This window comes from Pongo abelii, chromosome 17, assembly GCF_028885655.2.
Source record: "Pongo abelii isolate AG06213 chromosome 17, NHGRI_mPonAbe1-v2.0_pri, whole genome shotgun sequence".
In the NCBI taxonomy this organism is placed as follows: Eukaryota; Metazoa; Chordata; class Mammalia; order Primates; family Hominidae; genus Pongo; species Pongo abelii.
The window spans coordinates 87,847,244-87,870,113 of NC_072002.2; the positions used below are offsets into that span (position 1 = coordinate 87,847,244).

Genomic DNA, 22,870 nt, shown 5'->3' on the forward strand with positions numbered 1-22,870 from the left:
TGCCTGTAATCCCAGCACATTGGGAGGCTGAGGCATGTGGATCACCTGAGGTCCGGAGTTCGCAACCAGCCTGACCAACATGGTGAAACCCAGTCTCTACTAAATACAAAAAAATTAGCCTGGTGTAGTGGTGCATGCCTGAAATCTCAGCTACTTGGGAGGCTAAGGCAGGAGAATTGCTTGAACCCCGCAGGGGGAGGTTGCAGGGAGCTGAGATTGCACCATTGCACTCTAGCCTGGGCAAGAAGAGCGAAACTCCATCTAAAAAAAAAAAAAAAAAAGAAAAACACGGCCGGACACGGTGGCTCATGCCTGTAATCTCAGCACTTTGGGAGGCCAACGGGGATGGATCACAAGGTCAGGAGACCGAGACCATCCTGGCTAATACGTTGAAACCCCGTCTCCACTAAAAAATAAAAAAAAAAATACAAAAAAATTAGCCGGGCTTGGTGGTGGGCGCCTGTAGTCCCACCTACTTCAGAGGCTGAGGCAGGAGAATGGCTTGAACCCAGGAGGCAGAGCTTGCAGTGAGCTGAGATTGCGCCACTGCACTCCAGCCTGGGCAACAGAGCAAGACTCCATCTCAAAAAAAGTAAATAAAAAAAAAAAAGAATTTTATCTTAGTGTTCTATCCTTTAAACACACTGGGGTAGAGGTCTACCCAACTGCTTTTCTGGGAACAGCCACAGCCTTCATAGGTTGAAGTCACATATCCTTGTCTCTAAAGGTCTTGACCTGGGGTGGCCCCACCCCTTGATTCTGATTGCCATTGTTAGTGGGGGCTCTCTGCAGTGTGCTCTGTTGCAAAGATTCTCTATCTGGGTTCCAAGTACCCTTTGAAATCTAGGTGAAGGCAGCCATGCCCCCACAACTTTGCTGATCAAAATGTGCACGCTCCACTTGGTGCAGTGAGGAAGACTGCTGCCAGAAAGTGCCGGGATAACAGTTTGAGATACGAGGTAGTAGTGGACAGTGGTTTTTCTCCTTCAACTCATTCTGTCCCCCTAGACACTGGCCCTCTGGGGCTGAGACGAGAGGCAGGCGCAGTAATCTCTGACATACCTTCAGTGTCATCCTTCCACTGACTTCAGCAATAGGTCCTGATTTCCACCGAGTTGGCCAATCCACACTTATCAGACGCCTGCTTGGCCACACCTTTGGTGTTTTCTTGTAAGCATGTTTTCTCATTCTTTACAATATGAATAGGCTGAGAATTTTCCAAATATTTAATTTCTGCTTCCATTTTGATTAATAATTCCATATCTAAATCTTTTCTTTCTTCTTGGATTTTATGACAGGCAGTCAGGAGCCAAACGTTCTTTCAACACTTTGCCTAGACATTTTCTCAGCAAAATATCCAATTTCATCCTTCACAAGCAATACCTTCCACAAAACACGAGAGCATAAACACAATTCTGCCATATTCTTTGCCAATTTATAACAAGGATGACCTTTCCTCCATTGTCTAAAAACATATTCCTCATTTCCATTTGAAAGTTCATCAAAACGACCTTACTATTTATATTTCTATAAGCATTCTGTTCAGAATAACTTAGGAATTATCTAACAAGATTCTCCTCCTCCCCTACTGAGCCCAGACCAGGATCAGCCTTAATGGTCTGTTTATGGCAACGTAAATGTTTTCTAGCACCTCAAAACTCCTCCAGCCTCTACTCATTACCCAATTCCAAAGCCATTGCCACCTATTTTGAGGTATTTGTTATAGCAACATCCCCACATATCAGCAGAAATTTTCTATGTATGTCCACTTGGGCTGCTAGAACAAAATACCATAGACTAGACGGCTTGTAAACAGCATTAAAAATTCCAACTTCTTAGTTTTGAAAGGACATAACATTCAAGCACCAGTACACTGTAAGCACTTCACCACTGAACTGGGAATACTATTTCATAAATGTGTAGGCACCAGGAAAAATATTCAGGTACTTTCTTATTACTTGAATAAGACGAAAGTTGATCACTGATTTTGTATCTCCAACTTTTACTTCATGGGTGTATGAATGGAGTAAATGTTAGACAATACATATAACTATATATACATATATAAGGCATATATTGGATGTATATAATTATATATTAGACATATAGTTACATATTAAATGTATAATTATATATTAGATTATATATACACTAATATATATTAATGTAATTGTATATATTAGCCATATATAAAAAATATATGAATAGGTTGTATAACTATCACCCTCTAGAAGAACCAAAATCATCAGCCACAACAAAAATGTAAGCCAAAATTCTCTCTCAGCCACTAATATTGAATAAAGCAATACCATCGAGGAACTTGAAACTCCCTAAACAAAGTATCTTTGCTTCCTCTTAAGTACCCTTAGAATGATCCCTACCCACCCATTTCCAAGTAGTAGCACTGATTGAAGCCCACTTTCTATTGTTTTGAAGTTTTCATCTCTTATGTGTAATACTTTCACTTCAATGAATAAAGACAGTCGAGACCCATGTATGTCATCATAGGATGACTTTGATCTTAGGTATAAATAATGGTAGAATCCTGCACCATTTTAGCCAACGCAATAAAAAGTAAAACATGACAAATATACACAGGCAATGTCTGAGTCTGTTTGGGTTACTACAGCAAACTACAATAAATTAGGTGGCTTATAAAAAACAGGATTTTGTTTCTAACGGTTCTGGATGTTAGGAAGTCTAAGATCAAGGTGCTGGCAGATTTGGTGTCTGTTCCCATCTGCTGGTTCATGGATGAAACTTTCTAGCTGTGTTCTCACCTGGTGGAAAGGGCAAGGCTGCTCTCTGGGCCCTCTTTATCATTAGAGGACTAACCCCTATGATGAGAGCTGTACTTATGAGCTAATCACCTCTCAAATGCCTCACCTCCTTATCCCCTCACCTTGGCAACTGGATTTGGAACATAGGAATTTTTGAAGGGGTGCCCCAGAACCATTCAGACCAACATAGATGGTATCATGACATAAAGGATAAACCTGTTTCAGTGGAAACTTACTGTAAATTTATGAGATGATCACAGAGAATGCTGTTGTTAAAACTCATCATTTGAAGAGAGTGATTATTTGTCCACTGTGAAAGAACATATTGGGATGGGTGCCTCTGTAGGAAGAACACCCTGTGTCTTTTGGATTACTCATTGAAAAGTCAACCCACTTCAATGACTTCCAGAGATAATTTAATCACATGCCTTGAAACTCTATTTTTTATAGTCTCAAATAGACATATTTATAATAATATATGCAACATATATACAGTTCACCATTTCTTATCTATGCAGATTTTTAAAGACTCATAGAACTTAATCTATTTTCAGAGTTGAAAGGGATCTTTGATGTTAGCCAGTCTTTTCACCTCACCTACACAGATGATTCCTCTATACCGTTCATGCCAGATAATAATCCATTTTCAGATCCAATCACCCATCTATCCATATTTCATATCCTTCATAGGCATTCTTTCAAATTTTGAATATCACAACTCACAAGATAAACATTTTTCCCCCTAAATTGTGCTCAAAAGTTTCCCTATAACTTTCAAACATAAATCTTACCTTTGAGACCCATGAGACATAGGTGTGAGGTAGTTATCACATTTTGAACAACAACAATAAATTCTAAAGTAAACATTTCTTCTTATTTGGCATTACATCTTTGTCAGCCTCTTCTAGGTGATTACTCTCCTCACTAATAAGAGTCAGGAAAGAACAGACTGTGCCTTTTGCATTTTGATTGGTGCAGCTTCCTACAAGACTAAAATCTTTTTTTGCATTGTTACTCCACTAACTTTAATATATGCTAATATTGTTTAAGATTATTTTTATCAGTCATAATCAAAGTATTGACTCACATTGAGTTTGAATGAAATAAGACCACATGACCGTCCTAGGCATCAGGGTTCCTCTATGTTATTGATTTTTGAAATATAATGCTTTTATCATATATCTCTATTATATTTTATGGTATACTTTCGATTAAAAATTACAGATTTTTGTTATTTATTAAAATCTGGACTGTATCATTTAATATATTAGCTTGCCCTTCCAAATTTTTATCATTTAAATTAAATACGAGTTCTCGGTATGTTATTCCCGAAGACATATAAGAATACTGAATAAATATAGAACCCTGAAATTCCCTCACTGAAGGAATGATTCATTGAATTTGGTAGATCAATCAGCAGTGAGCCACCAAGGGTGTTGTCTTGTAGCCTGAATCTCATATGCTTGTCAATAAAATGAAAAAATTTTCCTCAAGTATTTTGCTGAGATAAAAATGCACTACCTCTAACATTTTAATCAACTACTGAAACAAATACATAACAGCATACTGTTTTAATCCGACATAAAGCTGGGAGAGATGTTTGACACACTAGATGATGGTGTCAAGACTTAGAAAGACTGAGTGACATTCAGTATTTCTGGTGTCATAAAATTCCCCAGCTGGGTAATTAAAAGGGAATTTAAAGCCCAAACGATTTATTCATTATACAAAATAACTGTCTAACACACTTAACATTTATGAATTTAAAACAGTATTGGTTGCTCTGCTGCTGACAATAAGAGAAATCATTGAAATTTCAAAAATATTGTATTGTCTTTTCTAAGAATATAAAAATACATAGTTTTGAAATACAAGGTGCTTATTTCTTTTCATTTAAAGTTGTTTTTAACTTTTGTTTCAGAGTCAGGTGTACATGTGCAGGTTTACTATGTAGGTAAAATGTGTGTCACGGGAGTTTGGTGTACAAATTATTTCATCACCCATACAATAAGCATGGCACTCAATAGGGGTACTATGATCCTCACCCTTTTCCCAACCTCCACCCTAAAGTAGGTTCTGGAGTCTGTTGTTCCCTTCTTTCTGTCCATATGGACTCAGTGTTTAGCTCTCACTTACAGGTGAGAACATGCGGTATTTGATTTTCTGTTACTGTATTAGACTTCTAAGGATAATGGCCTCCAGCTCCATCCATGTTACTGCAAAGTACATGGTATCATTCTTTTTTATGGCTACATTGTATTCCACAATATATAGGTACCAGATTTTCTTTATGCAGTCTAGCATGGAAAGGCATCTCATTTGATTCCATGCCTTTGCTATGGGAACACATTGGGGACAGTGCTGTGATGAACACACACATGCATGTGTCTTTATGACAGAATGATTTATACTCAGTATTGGGATTGTTGGGTCAAATGGTGGACCTGTTTTAAGTTCTTTGAGAAATTGCCAAACTGCTTTCCACAGTGGCTGAACTAGTTTACATTCCCACCAGCAGTGCGTAAGTGTTCTCTTTTTTTCCACCACATCACCAGCATCTGTTATTGTTTGACTTTTAATAACAGCTATTCTGAGGCCAGGCACAGTGGCTCACGCCTCTAATCCCAGCACTTTGGGAGGCCGAGGCTGGCGGATCACCTGAGGTCAGGAGTTTGAGACCAGCTTGACCAACATGGAGAAACCCCATCTCTACTAATAATACAAAATTAGCTGTGCATGGTGGTGCATGCCTGTAATCCCAGCTACTCAGGAGGCTGAGGCAGGAGAATCGCTTGAACCCGGGAGGCGAAGGTTGCTGTAAGCCGAGATCGCACCATCGCACTCCAGCCTGGGCAACAAGAGCAAAACTCCGTCTCAAAAAATAATAATAACAAATAAATAAATGAAATAACAGCTGTTCTGACTGGTGTGAGATGGTATCTCACTGTGGTTTTGACTTGGATTTCTCTAATAATTAGTGATGCTGAACATCTATATATGCTTGCTGGCCACATGAAGTGTCTGTTCTTCTTTTCAAAGCATCTGTTCATGTCACAAGGTACTTATTTCTTAAAGTTAAATTTCTCAGAATCCTTTTTCACTTGCATAAATTTGTAACACATGAAATATTCAGGGTTTCTAACAAATATTCAGAATATATCTATTAGTATGACTCATTATTTATTAGAACATAACTTTCTAAAGTTTCTGTGATTTGCCCTTGACTCTGGATATCACCCATTGTGCTGTTTTAAATATTTTCTGAAACTTTTCCCATTTACTATCTACCCAAGCAATTCTCTCTCCTTACCTACTTTAATTGGAACTCTGAGGTCACAAACCTATTTGAAATAAATGGGACTGCAAAAGAAGCTTACTAAAAAGAACCTACCAAACATTTTTACGCAGGTTTTTAAAGATTTAAACCCAAACTTCATCAGAAGCTGCTGCATCAGTTCCATAGGCTTCCTAAGAGCTAAACCAAAGACAAATGAAATTCATCATTTCCCAGTTGAATAGTGTGAACTGTCTTAAGAGAGGCTATGGTGCGTATGTTGAAATAAGAAAGCAAAATATAATATGTAACTCTTTCCTGTCATGGATCAAAATGAAAAAAAGAGGACCTTGGTGGTTTACACAATGTATTAGAGAATAGCCTGCTGTGCTCACTGTGTGAAGAAAACACCATTAACAGCTTATGAAACTGGCATCATATGGCATATATGAAGGAAAAACAAGTCAAGTGCAGAGAATCTTACGTTCTTGAAAGGATGTGAAGAGCATCTGAAATCGGCTGTTTCGACTGCCCTCATCTGCCCACATGCGGATCACCCCAAGACCCGTGCGTAGCATCACATCATTAGCCACAGTGCTACAGAACTTAGCTTTCAAATCCTCCACGGAACTGCTTCCATCATACACAGCCACAAAATTCCTCTTGCATTCATTTGAATTCTGCATCTCATAGTCCAAGAATCGTAAGTAAATCTATAAAACAAAAATGAAATAATTTCCACAAATCAAAATATGAATGTACATCAGTAAGTACCAGAACTCCTTTTCTCTTTTTCAGTCTCACAAGACAATCTTGATTGCAATCAATCTTATTATTTTCCCTTATGGATAGAAAGAAGATGTACGATAAGAACAAACTGTGTTTAATATTTTTTTTCAAATGCTATTATCCTTTCTTTACTTAAATGCACCATTTTCTAGAGCTGAGTATTTTTACCCAAATTCGCTTTGTGTCTTCTCATAACTTACTGGAAATCAGTTACTAGTTTTGCATACCTACACACTGTTTTACTTCGATTAGCAAAATGTATTTTAAGTATTCCTGATACATTCTTGTTTCAGTTCCATGGCTTCCTTTTACTTCCAAAAATGTACAAAAATATGTGATTTTTATTAATACCAAAGAAAAACAAAAATGATACTGAAAGACAGTCTCTGATTTGTTTAAATTATTTAACATAAATACACTGCTTCATTTTTGAGTCAAAGTATAATTTTTTATAAAAAGGCCAAGCTAGTGTCTGACCATTCATGCCATATATAGACAAGCCATTTAGCTAAGCTACATAAATAAAAATTATGAGTAAAATGTACCGTGCAACTTGCTTTATATGTTATTTTGTAACACTTCTGACAGCTCTATAAAGTGGCCCATTTTATTGTCATATTCAGATGAAGAAGCTCAGACTCAGATGGTATAAACTGAAAATTGGATGTGAGCATCCTCACTTCCTAGTCCGTAATTCTTTCACAACATTATGCTGCCTTAGGTGTGCCGCTTTTCCATCAACAGACATTATGCTGCCTTAGGTGTACCGCTTTTCCATCAACAGACATTATTTGACTCTTGGCTAATGTGCATTTGAAATCACAAGGAATTCATTCAACCAAATACAAGTCTATGAAGAAATAATCTGTTCATGCATCCATCGATTCAGTGGCATCCACAGCTTGGCCTGTGATTGTTGCAGACACTGTTCAAGGCATTGTGGATATCACGGTGAACAAAAGAATGAGGGCCAGTGCTGAAAATGTATGTCAATTAAACCATGACAATAAGATAGAATGTCAAAGAGTGGAAATTATATAAAGCCAAAAGACCCATGCACTGTGAGAGGGATACCTAGAATGGTTTCCTAATAAAGACACATCTTTCATACAGATATCTCCTGAATATTTTACATTTTATTTTAATATGAATGCCTATATGCTATTTCCTCTTAAATGCATTTCTCTTAATTTAACATGGATATAAACTAAAGACAAGGCATTCAAGCAAACATTCATCTCTTTCATCATTCTGTATGTATTTTTTCTTATTTCATAAAATCTGAAACTGATATAATTTCTTCCAGATCCAGTATGTCTGTCCTAAATATTATAATTTCACTATTTAAATTAGTGAAAATGTATCTCTTGTCCTCCATGTTCTTACTCAACAGGGCACCAGTTCCTGTCAATTTCACCTTCAAACTAGTTGTTTTCCATGTCCATTCACATTTCTATAATATTTCAACACTCTCCTGACCAGCATGGATGGTTGCAAGGTACAGATTCTCCTTACAGCCCCAAAGTTTACTCTAATAAAAACTAGTTTACTCTAGCCAAAGTTATGTTTCTAAGAAACAAATCTAATAATCACAGTCTTTTTTTAATTATACTTTAAGTTTTAGGGTACATGTGCATGATGTGCAGGTTTGTTACATATGTATACATGTGCCATGTTGGTGTGCTGCACCCATTAACTCGTCATTTAACATTAGGTATAGCTAAAATTTGTAACTGGTGTATAATTTTTAAAAAGTCTAAAGACATCAACTAGCAAATTTACATCCTTCTTATCTCCCAACATTATAAATATTTTCAAAAAAGCCACCCTTTATGAACATGACATTAGCTTCACATGAAGTAGTCATTCTCCATCTTCTGTCTAGGAACCTCTTCCTGATTTGTCAAGATAGTTCAACGGTTGCACGTCAATGAAAGGTTTTCACTGCTCCCACTCCCCGATCGCAGCAGACTTAATCTCTATAGCCTCCATGTGATTTTGAACATATTTAAAGCCATAGTTATAGGTTTTATGTCCCTTCTAATAAACTTGTGTTCTCAAAAAGCTGAATCAGTGGTTCATATTTTTGTATTCTAAGCATTAATACATATTTTACACATAGTAAACACTCCAGAAATGTTTGTGAATGATTAATTAACTGGAAGTTTCATTTTCTTTATTGAATTCCTTTGTTCAGCGTTCATATTTATCATGCACCTATATGACAGACATTTAAGTATTATAAATAATGATAATTACATAGAATAGTCTTATTATATACGGTGGAAATTATATGCAGTAATTCTCAAAACAAGGTATAATATAGATCTAAATTATGACATAAAAGGACAAGACAAAATGTTGCAGACTTGTAAGATGCTGAAAATAGAATGTGAAGTTTTAAATGAGGAAATCCAGACACAATTTGATGAGAAAGAACAAAATCAGAGAAATGTGGACAAATGAATCAAACTGAACAACAGTGGAAAGCACCGAGTTGTAGTATGCTTTGCAAGGTAGGACGATTTTCATATATGAGCAATTTGTAGCATTGAAGTTGGAAGCCATTCTAAAATTTCCAAATACTTTGATGCTTATTTAAATTACCTGCCATTGCTACAGCCTTATGAGAGACATATGCCCCAATGAGGCCTTCATTTTCTGTATGCCCAGGTTATTGCTTTGTTTTATTTTATCTAAAACTCAGATATTACTCATGCAGTCCATCTGTGATTTCTCCTCCCAACACAATATTTTACTTCTAAAATTATTCATGTACCCTAAAACTTAAAGTATAATAATAATAATAATAAAAAGAAAGAAAAAAACAAAACAAACAAACAATAAATAAATAAAATTATTCAGGGAATTTCAGAAATATCCAGTTTAAGAAGGTATATATGCATCTAAAAATGTTAAACTTCCAAGTTTATATTAACTCGTTTGTTTTTTAAATGTTAACATGAGAAAAAAAAAAAGATTTTTTTTTTCAGACGACCTTTATTAGAAAGCTGGAAGTTGTGCCACTGCACCGCACTCCAGCCTGGGCGACAGAGTGAGACTCCGTCTCAAAAAAAAAAAAAAAAAAAAGCTGGAGCAAAGAAGAAAAAAATAATAACTTGCTCCAGGATCATAAGTGAATTAATGTGGAAACCTTAAAAAGCATTAAAATTTCCCACTCCGGATTTAAGGTTCTTTTCATCAGGTCACAACAGTGTTTTCAGTTTGTTTACTTTTGTTTACTTTTTTGACTAAAAGTAAACAAACTGAAAACACTGTAAAAATAAAAGCTAAAATCTAGGTATTATACAAACGTGTTAAGTGGAACAAAAATTCAAACATGTACTTATACTCTAAAAATACTATGCAATAAACTCAACAAGTTTACCAGCTCTCAAAAAAGATGCAATTATAATTGGAAGTAAACATTGTCACAAGCAGGAGAACACAGATTAGGGTAAGTAAAGAGTGCGTTCCACTCCTTTGAAGTGTGATACAAAATGACGCATCTCTCCCAATAGTCTTACAAAGTTATAAAAACCAAGTACTAAGCCCACGGGAGGAAAAATATTTAAACAATTGTTTGGCTAATACAAAAAAACTACTAGACCACCTGATGTTTTCAAGTTGAAATGTTTCAGTGGCTCAAGGTGTTTCAACAATTATTTAAAATTTCTAACACTGCATGTAGAAACACACCTTAAAATACTAATTTATTGTTAAGAAAAGAAAGTTTGCGTGTTATATTGACGACAGCTTAAGACACTGCTAATGCATTATTTCATATCTCCCAACAACAATAGATACTTGTTATAATCATTTAAGATGAAGAGAACTGAAGTTTATAAAAATTAAGTAACTTTCTCAGAGTGACACAGTAATGTCACTTAAGTAACGGACTGGTACTGAAGTCAGATCTGCCTAACACTTGGATACTCATCACACTATGCAGCCTTATGTAATGTTTTTAAATGCTCAAACTTACAGCCCAGAAAGAAAGTTATATTCTTAAAGAAAACAATCTAAAACAAAAGGAGTAATCAAATAAATAAGAAAGCAAAGCAAAATTATCCACTTTTTCTAATGAGCTAGAAAAGATGTTGACTATCAAGTTATAAATAAAATTTATAGAAAATAAATGTGTCCCTCAAAAATAAATGGCAGTTTTAAATTCTTTAAAAATAGAAATATTTTATATAAGAATATTGCTATAGTTAGAAAGTCAATTTGCATATTGGCCCTATATTTTTTTCATTTGACAGTTCTATATTTTCTGTATGAGGTGACTGTCTTGCATTTGTACATGAAGTGCAATCACTGCTACCTAAGCATCTTCTTATTAAAGGACCTTCTTATTAAATAGAACACTAATTAGAGAGTAAGTGAATCATTGCCGTCACTAGATCCCAGGTAATCACGTCTGAAGCATTCAGTAGTGTTTACCTATGACCTAGTGACGGCAATGATTTTTTATTATATAGAAAAAGAGAATATACTTTACTGGGTCCAGAGCTGTCAATACAAAAGCCAAATTCAATTATCCAGAAAAAGGGATCACGCTTTCCCATACTAACTCTAGAGTATGTCATGTAAAATCTCTCTATATATTATGATTTGAATGACTATCTCATTAGCTTAAATCTTGTACCACAATAATACTAACAGAAAGAATTATTTAATGTAGCAAACTACAGAAAGCTCTTTAGTCACTTACTGAAAAAAAAAGAGAAAATGATAAACAGAGTAATATATAACAGTAGTAAAATAGATTATCATCTCTTCTCAGTGAATCATTTTGATGCATTCTTTTTAATCAATCATAAAGAGTTGGAGCTGACAAGATAATTTATTGACCAAGACATGGAAAACTTCACAACATATAAATAATTTCTAGTAATATCTATTTTTCAAATCACATAGAAAGCAGAACCCCTTTTTATATGTAAAGCAAATAAATCTAGCTAACAATTTACTAAGTAATGATATTCACAAACAAAATTTAATACCAACTGCTCAACCAGGTCCCTCCCCTCATATCAAAATGATATACAGAAAATAGACATTATTTGACACAATTATTTATGACTTGCCAGAACAGTTTTCTCCTTAATAAGTAAAAATTAAATCTGTCGCAGTCTGAGAAACGCTGTACATGGTTTCAATACTACTAGATACCTTTATAAATAAAATCAAATTCTACAAAGTATGTAGCCCAGGATTTCTGAATTTTCTATTTTATTATTGACCAGACATGTCAGGTTTATAAACTTACGTAGAATATTCCATTCGGACGGTATCAATGTTCCCTTTATTTTTGGAGAAGGAACCAGAACATCTTAATGCTTTATAAAATATTAACACACAAGCACATACACACACACACACACACACACACACACGCATGTGCACGGCACAACAATTCCTGATATAACAATAAAAAATAATTTTCTGGCATATATAAACAAGTACCAAAATATTTAGAGTCCACCTGAGTATCTGTCGAAAATATGAGAGTATAAAAATGCCATTTTAAAACCTGAACTGTACAAATTTTTTAGTATTTACCTATCTATTTAAATTTTTACTTTGTTTATCAAATTTTATTCTCACTTTTTGGAGATAAAAGCAGGCTCAATCTTCAGAACCCTTGATGCTTATCTTTGTAATCAATTACAGTTACTACACTTGGTTTATTGCATTAATATTCTATTGCTCCGTAACAAATCACCACAATTTTAGCAGCTTTAAATAACACCCATGTACTATCTAATATTAATAGTTTTGTAGGTAAGAAGTACTGGATTCTTTGGCGAGGGCAGATGAGGGTGAAAATCCAGTTTCTCACAGTTCTGGGACCAAGGTCTCTACTTTCTTGAGGACTGCTTCCTGGGGTCACCCTCACTCCTAGAACACATTTCTTAATCCACTGATTCTCTTACTTCCCTTTTCATTCACATCTAAAGAATCTGCTCTACTTTTAAAGGGCTCGAGTGATTAGATTACATTCACCTGGATAATCTACCTTTTGATTATCCCAAAGTCACCTGACTGGTAACTTTAATCACATAGGCAAATTTATCATATTCACAATCCCAGCAATTAGGGCTGGAAATTTGTGTTCATTAGATAAGTAACTTTAATACCTTTATCACAACTTTAGTGTAAGAGACTTACTATATTTGTCAAGTGTTTATATTTTTATTTTGACTGAAAATATTTTTGAATTAGTTAACAACAAATTGAGTCAACTTTAAATATGAAATGAGTAAACTGTGTAAGCTAGAGTTTTATTATCCAAAAACATTAAACATTAAATTACCTTCATTTATGTATTTTATACATATTTTGACTCTGTCTCTTATCCCGTCCTAGCAAATGATAAGAATGGGAAGTGATAGATTTGTTAATTAGCTTGATTTAATCATTCCATGATGGAAACATCACACCGTACCCCATAAATATAAACAAGTATTATTTGTCAATTAAAAACAAATTTTAAAAATATTTTAAAATTAATTTTTAAAAACCTTGATCATTTCCTCAAAGAATGTGGTTTTGTAAGAGCAAACTAGGACAGGAATTGGGAGTTGTTAACCTTGCTCCAGCTCTGTTGCTAACTAGCCAAATATTTGGGCAAGTCACTTATCATAGATTCATTGAATTTGGTTTCAGATGACTTTCATGTTATCTGTGCCAAAATATTACTTGACTTTTAACTATTATACAAAATCTCTGCCAGACTCTGCTTGGATTCCTCTGGTGAAATCTCATTCAATCTCTGTTATTAAAATGAAAGGCTTCTCTGGGTTACATTAATAGCTTTTTCTCTAGTTTCAAACTTTCAAATAAATCACAGTACTTAAAAGTCTTACTCCTGAAGATTAGTCTTATTCCTGTTTCATGTGACAGTCCTTCAGATGTTTAAAGATTGCTACCATGTCCTTTTTTATTTTAAGAAATAATCCGTTTATTTATTCCGTGAGTTTTAATTGAGTCACAGACATTGTGCTTGGCACTGGGTATCTGGAGATAAATATGGTCCAGCCTTCATGAAATTAATAGTTACCATGATTTGGTCTCCCATCATTTCATTCTGGTGGCTGTTTTCCAGACCAGATTCTGAATTAGACCCCAGAGTATTTGCTCAGAGAGGCACATGTCTACACTCCTTTGTTAACTCCTATTGAATTGCATTATCCTGACTCAGTCTTTTCATCTTTTAAATGATCTAGTCAGCAGCAAGGTTCTTTCTGCCTCTGGTTTTCCAAATTCTATGAAATCTAGATTAATCACATTCTAATTAAAGGGGACCATCTAGATTAATATTCTTTAGTAAAGGAGACATCAGGTATTATATTTTCTGTTTGTCAAAAGCTGGAAAAGCAGTAAATAATGTGTATACATTTTAATAGAGCCAAGTAAGCTATTCAGCACTTTCCTTGTGCAATATGGTTCAGTCACCAGGTGTCATTCAAATATTCACCACGAGCCATTTCAAGTTTAACTTGAGCTTTGATAGTCTATCCTCATAAGCTGCTAGGAGCTCTACAAAAATAGAAAGTCCACAGAGCCAGTAATCTCCAGTCCGTGCTTTTCTCCACAGTATTCAAAGCCACTTCCCATCCTCTAACCTTTAATTGAACAGAGAAAGCCTGTTACAATAGAGCCATCTTTGTCCAGCTCTGCAGGCAGCTTCCCCTTTGGGTCACGGAATGCCAAATTCTGTAACAGACAGGTACATCGGTTATTGTCGCTTTGGGATTGTACAAAAGACAGTCTATTTACCAGCTGGAAGAAGAGGGTGTGCATTTACACTGTCATGAAAACTTTCTCCTTAAGACTGCAGTGACAAAGGTACTGGTTATGACAGTAAGGTGGGGCACATATAATCCTGTTTTTCAAAAAGTCTTTAAAAATCTTTCATTCATAGAGTCTAAGAAAAATAAATAGCCCTTGCATGTGAATCCACATCTTATGAAAACAGCATAATAAACTGCAACCTAGCTCTCTTGTAATACAGGTAGTGGGTTTTTGTGGTTTCATGTGAGCAACAGCTTTTGACTTAAAAAAAATAGAAGAAAAATAACTGTCTTTCTTCATAATGCAATTAACTTCAAGATTTATTCAGAGGCAAAGAGAAATGCTAGCATCAAAGCTGGAAGCTGGAGAATGATCTCTGAATCTCTGTAACTGAAAGTTGGGGGAAAGGTGCCACATTTCCACTTTATATGCAAACCCTAGAGACATATTCAAGAAAAAAGTCAAGTGAAGAAAAATCAGTGCCCTCAAAAAAGGTTCTTCACTGGGCGTGGTGATTCATGCCTATAATCCTAGCACTTTGGGAGGCCGAGGTGGGCAGATCAACTGAGATCAAGAGTTCGAGACCAGCCTGGCCAACATGGCGAAACCCCGTCTCTAATAAAAATACAAAAAAAGTTAGCCAGGTGTGGTGGCACACATCTGTAATTCCCGAAGCAAGAAAATCGCTTGAGGTGGGAGGTGGAGGTTGCAGTGAGCCGAGATCGCACCACTGCACTCCAGCCTGGGAGGCAGAATGAGACTCCGTCTCAAAAACAAAAAATTAAAAAACAACATAAAAGGTGGGGGGGCTCTTCTTTTCCCCTCAGCCTAAATATCCAGTCACCAAATTCTATCTTCTCTCTCTCTAATATTTCCCTCATATTGGACCACCATGGCCTAATTTCCAACACTGGGATTACCGCCACAGCTTCCCACTTGGTCTCCTGCTTGCAGTGTTGACTCCTCTGTCCTTTCTTTGCAGGAAAAAACAATTTTCCAAATATACAAACCTGGTCGTATCACTTTTCTGCTTTGTTTTTCTGTATGTCGCTGAAGCACTCCGGATGAAGGCTGAGTTCTTTAGAGAGGCCTGAGGAACACTTTAGCTTAAGGAATCAACACCACCTCTCAACCCACGCCTTCATTTGGTCACGTGCAATTACATTATTCCTGGAAAAGCGTACTCTCTTCTCTCCTATGATTCCATGACCTGATAGATGCTATTCCCTCTGTCTGGAGAGCCTTGTCAACTTGTCTACTTGACACAATGCTTCTCATTAAGATTCACCAAGATCCTGGCAGCTGTACGATTCTACCATTGACTTACCCTATCTGGTGTAAGGGGTCTTTTCTCTCTCTCTGTTATATCTTACAAATACCCCAAGGATTTAACCTTACTGCTTAAATTATTGTTACATATTGGTCTAAGAACTAAACGGAAGCACCTGAGAACAGGGCCTGGCCTGCTTTTTCGTGTAGCTGGCAGAGTGCTTGTGACTTTACAGAGTCACAAAATCAATTAATTAAATAACACACAGTTTCAGCCTCAATAAATAAATGACTACAAATCTAGTAAGTCAATATTTTTTCTTATAACTTTGTAACTGAGGAATAAAAACAAAAACAGGAGAATGAACAAATAACACCTTAGCCCTATGATACCTGCTGGCACAAAATGACTCATCCTCTGCATTTTGGAAAATATTTCCATAATCAGAATCAACATAGTTGTTCTATGGAAGTGTTTCCAAAATGGGGTCCTGAGTCAAAATCTAGCCCACAATAAATTTAGTTTAATACATGTAATAATACTTTTAATTTTTATAATGTGTTGCCAACCCTCAAAAATCAGGGTGATCAACATAAAATCTAGATTTTTGGCAAGTTATGAGAAATAATGGAGGGTTTGATAATGCTGGACCCACATTTTCTCATAACAGCATCACAAAGAGCTTCATGGGCAGCTAACTCATGCCTGTCTCCTTCAAATGGACACAGGATCTCCCAGGCCCTGTTACCATTGCTGCCAGCCCTTACCACACTTGTATTTTACATGCCAGATATTCATGATTTTGTAGGCCCCAGAAAAACCTCTACAGATAGAATTTTAGTTTACAAAATAAACCAACTGCAGATATTGACAATAAAAGCATAAGTGTAGTTATACTAAGAGCCATGGCTCTTGCATACCATTTCAATCCATGTTTCAGAGAGGTCGACTTACCTTAAAGTCTCTTGTCTAGATTATCAAATGATTTCTTCAACTCATTCTCTAGATTGCTATTTACGACATCAAATTTAGATTGGACAAGAGAAGACAAGTTACATCTCAGAAACCAAAATGAAATCATAACCTATGATGGCTGCACTCTGAAATGTATTAGACACGTCCAGTTGCTTCAAAGCAATGCTTGTTATAGACACTTCTCACGTCAGCTGTCAAGTGTGGGTTTCATCTTAAGACTGACCTTGGACCGTGGAGGTGCTCGGATGTACCACTTGCAATCAACAGCCTCGCTAGCAGTAGCTTTGCCTTCCTTCGTAATTTGTATAGACTCCACAATTCCTTCGGAACCGCCCATCTCAAACTCACACGCTAAATAACAAAATGCCAAACAAACACACAAAAACGGAGCTTGAATAATAAACCAAAAGTGTATTTCATAGCAGAAAACAAAGTCTTCTGAACGGTATTAAATATCTATTTTACCAACCTGGTAATGGTTTCAAAGCTCCAAGGTCCTTAAAGTCAGGATCTTAAAAATTGAGAAAAGACAATTAGTCCCATTCTACATTTATTACTTACAGTGAGTTTAAGTTATATATCATTAAATTTTCCAGAAATCTGCCTTAAAAAACACATTAGGGAAAAGTAAATGATTAAATAAAAAGTGCATAATGATGTTGGGACTGAAATGTTAATTTAGTATTACTACAAGGTTTTTCTCAATACAAAATCACTATTTAAATTTTTTTTCTAATGCCATTCCTGCCTCTAATTATCAAATAAAAATCTTACTCATTACCTATAACTCCATAGGTAGAATAATTAAATTAGTCATATTATCTATCCTCTATAACAGGAGAATAGACATTTTTGTAAAAAGTATCAATAGGTAATTCAAGGTTTGAGGCAATTTCCCTTCGTTCTACATACTATCCTCTTTTCTGATTCAAAATATTCTGTAAAGTGTAGTAACACAGTTTTTAACTAGAATATTTGAAGCACAAATTAAGATGTAAAATCTAGAACTCCTCTCCTTTGGCTGACTGAACAATCCTGTTTTCATCAAATCTTTCTCTGCAACATTTCATACTATGCTAACTTTCAAAGCATTCCTCAGTATTCTAGTTTGTCAACTCAACACCCACTCTCCCTGTCTTCCTCGGAGTCAAGCCCAGGCTCAGCCACCTGTCCTCTGCTAATTTATGTATTTCAGGGGAAGCCTGCTGTGTCATGAGTCTAAGATGTTTTCTAATGGTGAAAAGGCAAACTGGGGGTCTCATTCTTGTTCCTGGAATTGATTTTGAGGTAGGTATGCAGCCAATGAAATATAAAGATGAGCCTTTTAGAGAGCTTCTGAGAAAGTTTTCCTCGTAATAGAGACAAGGTGTGTACCACTTTTCTGGCTCTCATTGCAGTCATGCTTGTATCGGACATCGTGGAATCATGCATTAGCCACCTTTCAATGTTGAAGGTGTTAATATAATAAAAGGCTAACTGTGATGAAGAGCATAATGACTATGAGTCATTAATGATGTCACTGAGACACTGTATTATCTTATTTGATGCACATATATTCCTATTTTTAAAAAATTTTTAATTTTTAATTATTACAAGTATATAGTCATTGTATATATTTATGGAGTAACTTATTCTGGAGTTGCATTTCTCCAAGATTTATACTGTTTTTTTTCCATTTGACAAGTAAAAATTGTTTATGTTCATCGTGTACAATGTGATGTTTTGATACGTGATGTTTTGATATATGTGTACATTGTCGAATGGCTAAATCAAGATGATTCACATGTCTTACCACATGTATCTATCATTTTCTTGCATAGTGAGAACACTTAAAATCTACATTCTGGCAATTTTCAAGTATATTATAGGATATATCGTTATTAACTACAGCTACCATGGTGATCTCTTGAACTTATTATTCTTCCTGCCTACCTGAAATTGGGCTTTTTGCTTTTTGAATAATACACGTCCTTGCAGCCCTTGCCACTTTGAGTTGAGGTTTCTTTGACTTATGAGTGGGTGAAGGCATCAATGACTATATGTTAAAGGAACTTGGCATACAATTTAAAAGATGATTGGGAAACGCATTTGTTCTTACTACCACGGCATCAGCTATAAGTTACAACCTTTTAGAGTTAGAAATATTTTATGAGACATGGCTCAACAACAATTCAGGACTGCCATATAAAAAGTAGCATCCTTTCTGGAAGAGATTAGTTCTGCATATTACGACTATGTGTGCTAATATGTACGTGGGTATCTAAGTGCGTTTCTTTGTATGGCTGTGTGCCTGGATATGCAAAACCTGTAACTATAGGCTGATTGTTAGTTTAGTTATCTTCATTAAAGGTTTTGTTGTTGTTGTTGTTTGTTTCTTGCTTTGTCAAACAGTTATGTGAACTGATCTGTTGAAACTGAGAGGCTTGGATTGGCCATGCTACAATCAATGTGATCATATGAGCTATTTAGACTTATTTTACTACAGACACTATTAGAAAGTGTTAACACATTTTGAAACAAGTTACAGATTCCTTTGCAAAGCTGTTTTCAAAATAGATTTTTTTTTTTTTTTTTTTTTTTTTTTTTTTGAGACGGAGTCTGGCTCTGTCACCCAGGCTGGAGCGCAGTGATCTCGGCTCACTGCAAGCTCCGCCTCCCGGGTTCACGCCATTCTCCTGCCTCAGCCTCCCGAGTAGCTGGGACTACAGGCGCCCGCCACTGCACCCAGCTAATTTTTTGTATTTTTAGTAGAGACAGGGTTTCACCATGGTCTCGATCTCCTGACCTCGTAATCCACCCCCCTTGGCCTCCCAAAGTGCTGGGATTATAGGCGTGAGCCACCGCGCCCCGCCGAAAACAGATTTAAAAAATCTTTTTTAGAAAAAAAGGAAAAAAAAAAAACTGTAAGCAATCTCCATTTAAAAAACAGGGACATCATAGATCATTTGGAACAAGATACTTCCTAGTAGAAATTTGTTTCTTCACCTAAATCAATAGTTATATAGTTATTATTTCAATAAATACGTATTTAACACCTACTGTGTAATAAAAGCTATGTTTTGCATAGCACTGCTAAAATTGGTTGTTCTCATCAAGCAGTTTCATTGGTATTGACAAGATTCCCCGTATCTTCCTTATTTTTCCATCAATCTTGATGACCTGTTATCTAGACTTTTTGTTATTCATTGTATCCTTCTTACTATTAAGAATAATGCTTAATTATAGTCATAATTAATACTCATTATCTCCTTCTTGATTAGAATGTTTCAGCCTTATGTGCCTGTTTCTACAATTTTTGTGGAATGTAGTTGATACTCTGTTTTCTGGTTTGAAGGCTAACATTTGTCATTTTTATAACTCATGCCAGGCAATGTAGAGAGAAATGCCAGGCAATGTAGAGAGAAATGCCAGTTCTGGGAAATGAAAATTTATTTTTCTCTTTGTATTAACAGTGATAGCACTGATAGTTTAAAAAACAAAACTTCATGAAAAAATGTTTTTGCAATTCCATTCATATTAATATCACAATAACGGATGGGCCATATGACCTGCAAAAACAAACCAATAAACAATATTCTTTTTTAAAAACAGCCTAAATTGAACTTAAGATTATAAAGATTGATTGGCCAAGGTTGTTTGTGGGCGAGGACATGAATTATTAGGTAGACGCACAATAACGTTGGACTTGGTAACTAGTCTTCCACTCTGGATCTATCCCTCAGCCTGTTCTCTACTTAGCACCCTAAATAAACTATTACACATGTAAATCAAATCATGGAATTCTCCTGGTTTTCCACTGCCCTTAGAGTAAGACCATCAGTCTTTATAATGCATCTTAACACCCTGTGAGTTCTTGATCTTGGTCCCTGGCTCCATGCTGCTGGTTCCACTCTCTTCTCTCTGATCACATTCACCTATTTCTCATACACCCCAGGCTGTTCCTATCCTCTGTACCAGGAACTTGTCCTTTTGTCTCTCTGCAATACCTTTCTCCTGGCTTTGGAGAGCTGGGTCTTTCTCATTCTTTGGTTTTTGGCTCTAATATTATATTCTCAGAAACACCTTCCTTGACAATCCTCTCTAAAATAGCAACGTCCCTAATTTCACTTCCCTCATGTTATTACAATTTATAATTATTTAACTATTTGTCTGTATATTTTTTTACTAACCGTCTACTTTCACTGCTCCATAATCAAGAACTTCTCTAAGGATGGGTTCCCCAACCAGCTGTGGGCCACACAGCAGGAGATGAGCAGAGGCAGGATAGCAAAGGAAGCATCAACTGTATTTACAGCAGCTTCCCATGGCTCACATCACCACCTGAGCTCCTCCTCCTGTAAGGTCAGCAGTGGCATTAAATTCTCACAGGAGCTTCAACCCTAATGTGAAATGTGCATGCGAGGGATCTAGGGTGCGCGCTCCTTATGAGAATCTAATGCCTGATGATCTGGGGTAGTGATGCTAGCACTGGGGAGCAGCTGGAAATACAGATGAACATTAGCAAAGAAGTCTGACTGAACAGAGACCATAATAAAGCAATCACTTCCTGAGACATATCAAAACCCTATCAGTGAGTGGCAAGTGACAAGCAGCATCTGGTGGCAGGCTTTGTAGTGGCAAGTGAGTTGATGTACTTCAGTTGTACAGCTGCACCTGTTGGCGGGCTTTAAGTCAAAATCCGCCACTTATTTTAGTCTGCATGTGGCACACCCATTATTTTATTTACTTCCATCAATGCATCTTTCCCACACTGCACATTTGTCTCAGTCACAGTTTTGGTAAGCCCACAAGCTAAGCCTAGCCAAAGTGAGTAAAAATCAAATGTCATCAGAGAGCTTCTTTGAAAAGGGTTAAAGACCCAATGATGAGACAGCAGAAGACCCTAAGATTGCCAACAAAAAGTAAAGAGAATACCAAGAGTCCTACTTAAATGACAAGTTCATTGCAACAGATGATTCACATTCTCCAAGACCACTCTGTACAATGTGTGGTGACCAGTTATCCAAGGAAGCCACAAAACCTTCAAAACTACTTTGCCACATAGTGACCAAGCACCCTTCATTAAAAGACACAACTTCAGAGTTTTTAAAAGAAAACAAAAACATAATGAACAGAAGCAATTGTTGAAAACCATCACTTCATCAAATGTGTCTGCACTGAGAGCATCATTCTGAGTGGCTAACTTCATTGCTAAAGCTAAGAAGCCTTTTATTATTGGTGAAGAGTTGATCCTGCCTGCTGCTAAGGACATCTGTCATGAACTTTTAGGAGAGGCTGCAGTTCAAAAGACAGCTGCTTTCAGCTAGCACCATAACTAGATGAACTGATGAAATGGCAGAAGATGATGATGCACAATTGTTAGGATTAATGAGTCACCATGGTACACAATCTGGGATGACAAGTCTACCAGTACTGACAACGAGGCAACAATATCTGTTTCTGTATGGTGTATTTTTCAGGAGGATGTGCATGATGATATGTTATGTGCACTTTTATTGCCAACCAACATCCAGCTAGAGAACTGTTCAAGTCTTTGAATGATTACATATCAGGAAAACTGAATTAGTCATTTTGTGTCCGTATATGCATGAACGGAGTGTCTGCCATGACTGGACGGCTTTCTGGTTTCCCTACCTCGGTCAAAGGTAGGGAATGTGAGTCTATGCACTGTGTCAGCCACACGGAAATGCTGTGCTGGCTAGCCAAAAAATGTCATGTGTACTTAACATTTTTCAGGATGTGATTAAAACTATCAACCACATTAAAGTACGTGCCCTTAACTCACATCTGCTTGCGCAGCTCTGAGGAGTTGGACACTGAACACACATGTCTTCTCTTACACACAGAAGTGAGATGGCTTTCCCAATGTAGATCACTGGCCAGAGTTTTTTAGTTAAGAGAGCCACTCCAGAGTTTTCTTGTAGACAAATAGTCTCCCTGGCAACACATTTCAGTAACACAGATTCAGTTGCAAAACTTGCT

The 22,870-nt window shown here is 36.3% G+C and overlaps 1 protein-coding gene across 8 annotated transcripts in view; it reads right to left on the minus strand.

Moving 5' to 3' along the window:
- NETO1 (neuropilin and tolloid like 1) overlaps nt 1–22,870 on the minus strand; it is a 126,403-nt gene that overhangs the window by 35,076 nt on the left and 68,457 nt on the right. For 4 of the 8 annotated variants that reach the window (XR_008516022.2, XM_054538080.2, XM_054538079.2 and 1 more), the window contains 3 exons: nt 17,358–17,399; nt 17,112–17,278; nt 6,539–6,767 (listed from right to left, as the gene is read on the minus strand). Coding sequence is in view for 7 of the 8 variants with exons in the window: in XM_054538080.2 (XP_054394055.1) it covers nt 6,539–6,767; nt 17,112–17,278; nt 17,358–17,399 (438 nt within the window). In the remaining variant the exon portion in view is untranslated. Of the gene's footprint in view, nt 1–6,538; nt 6,768–17,111; nt 17,279–17,357; nt 17,400–22,870 lie in introns of those variants that run through there. The other 4 variants (XM_024235945.3, XM_009252473.4, XM_054538083.2 and 1 more) reach the window with 2 other exon arrangements.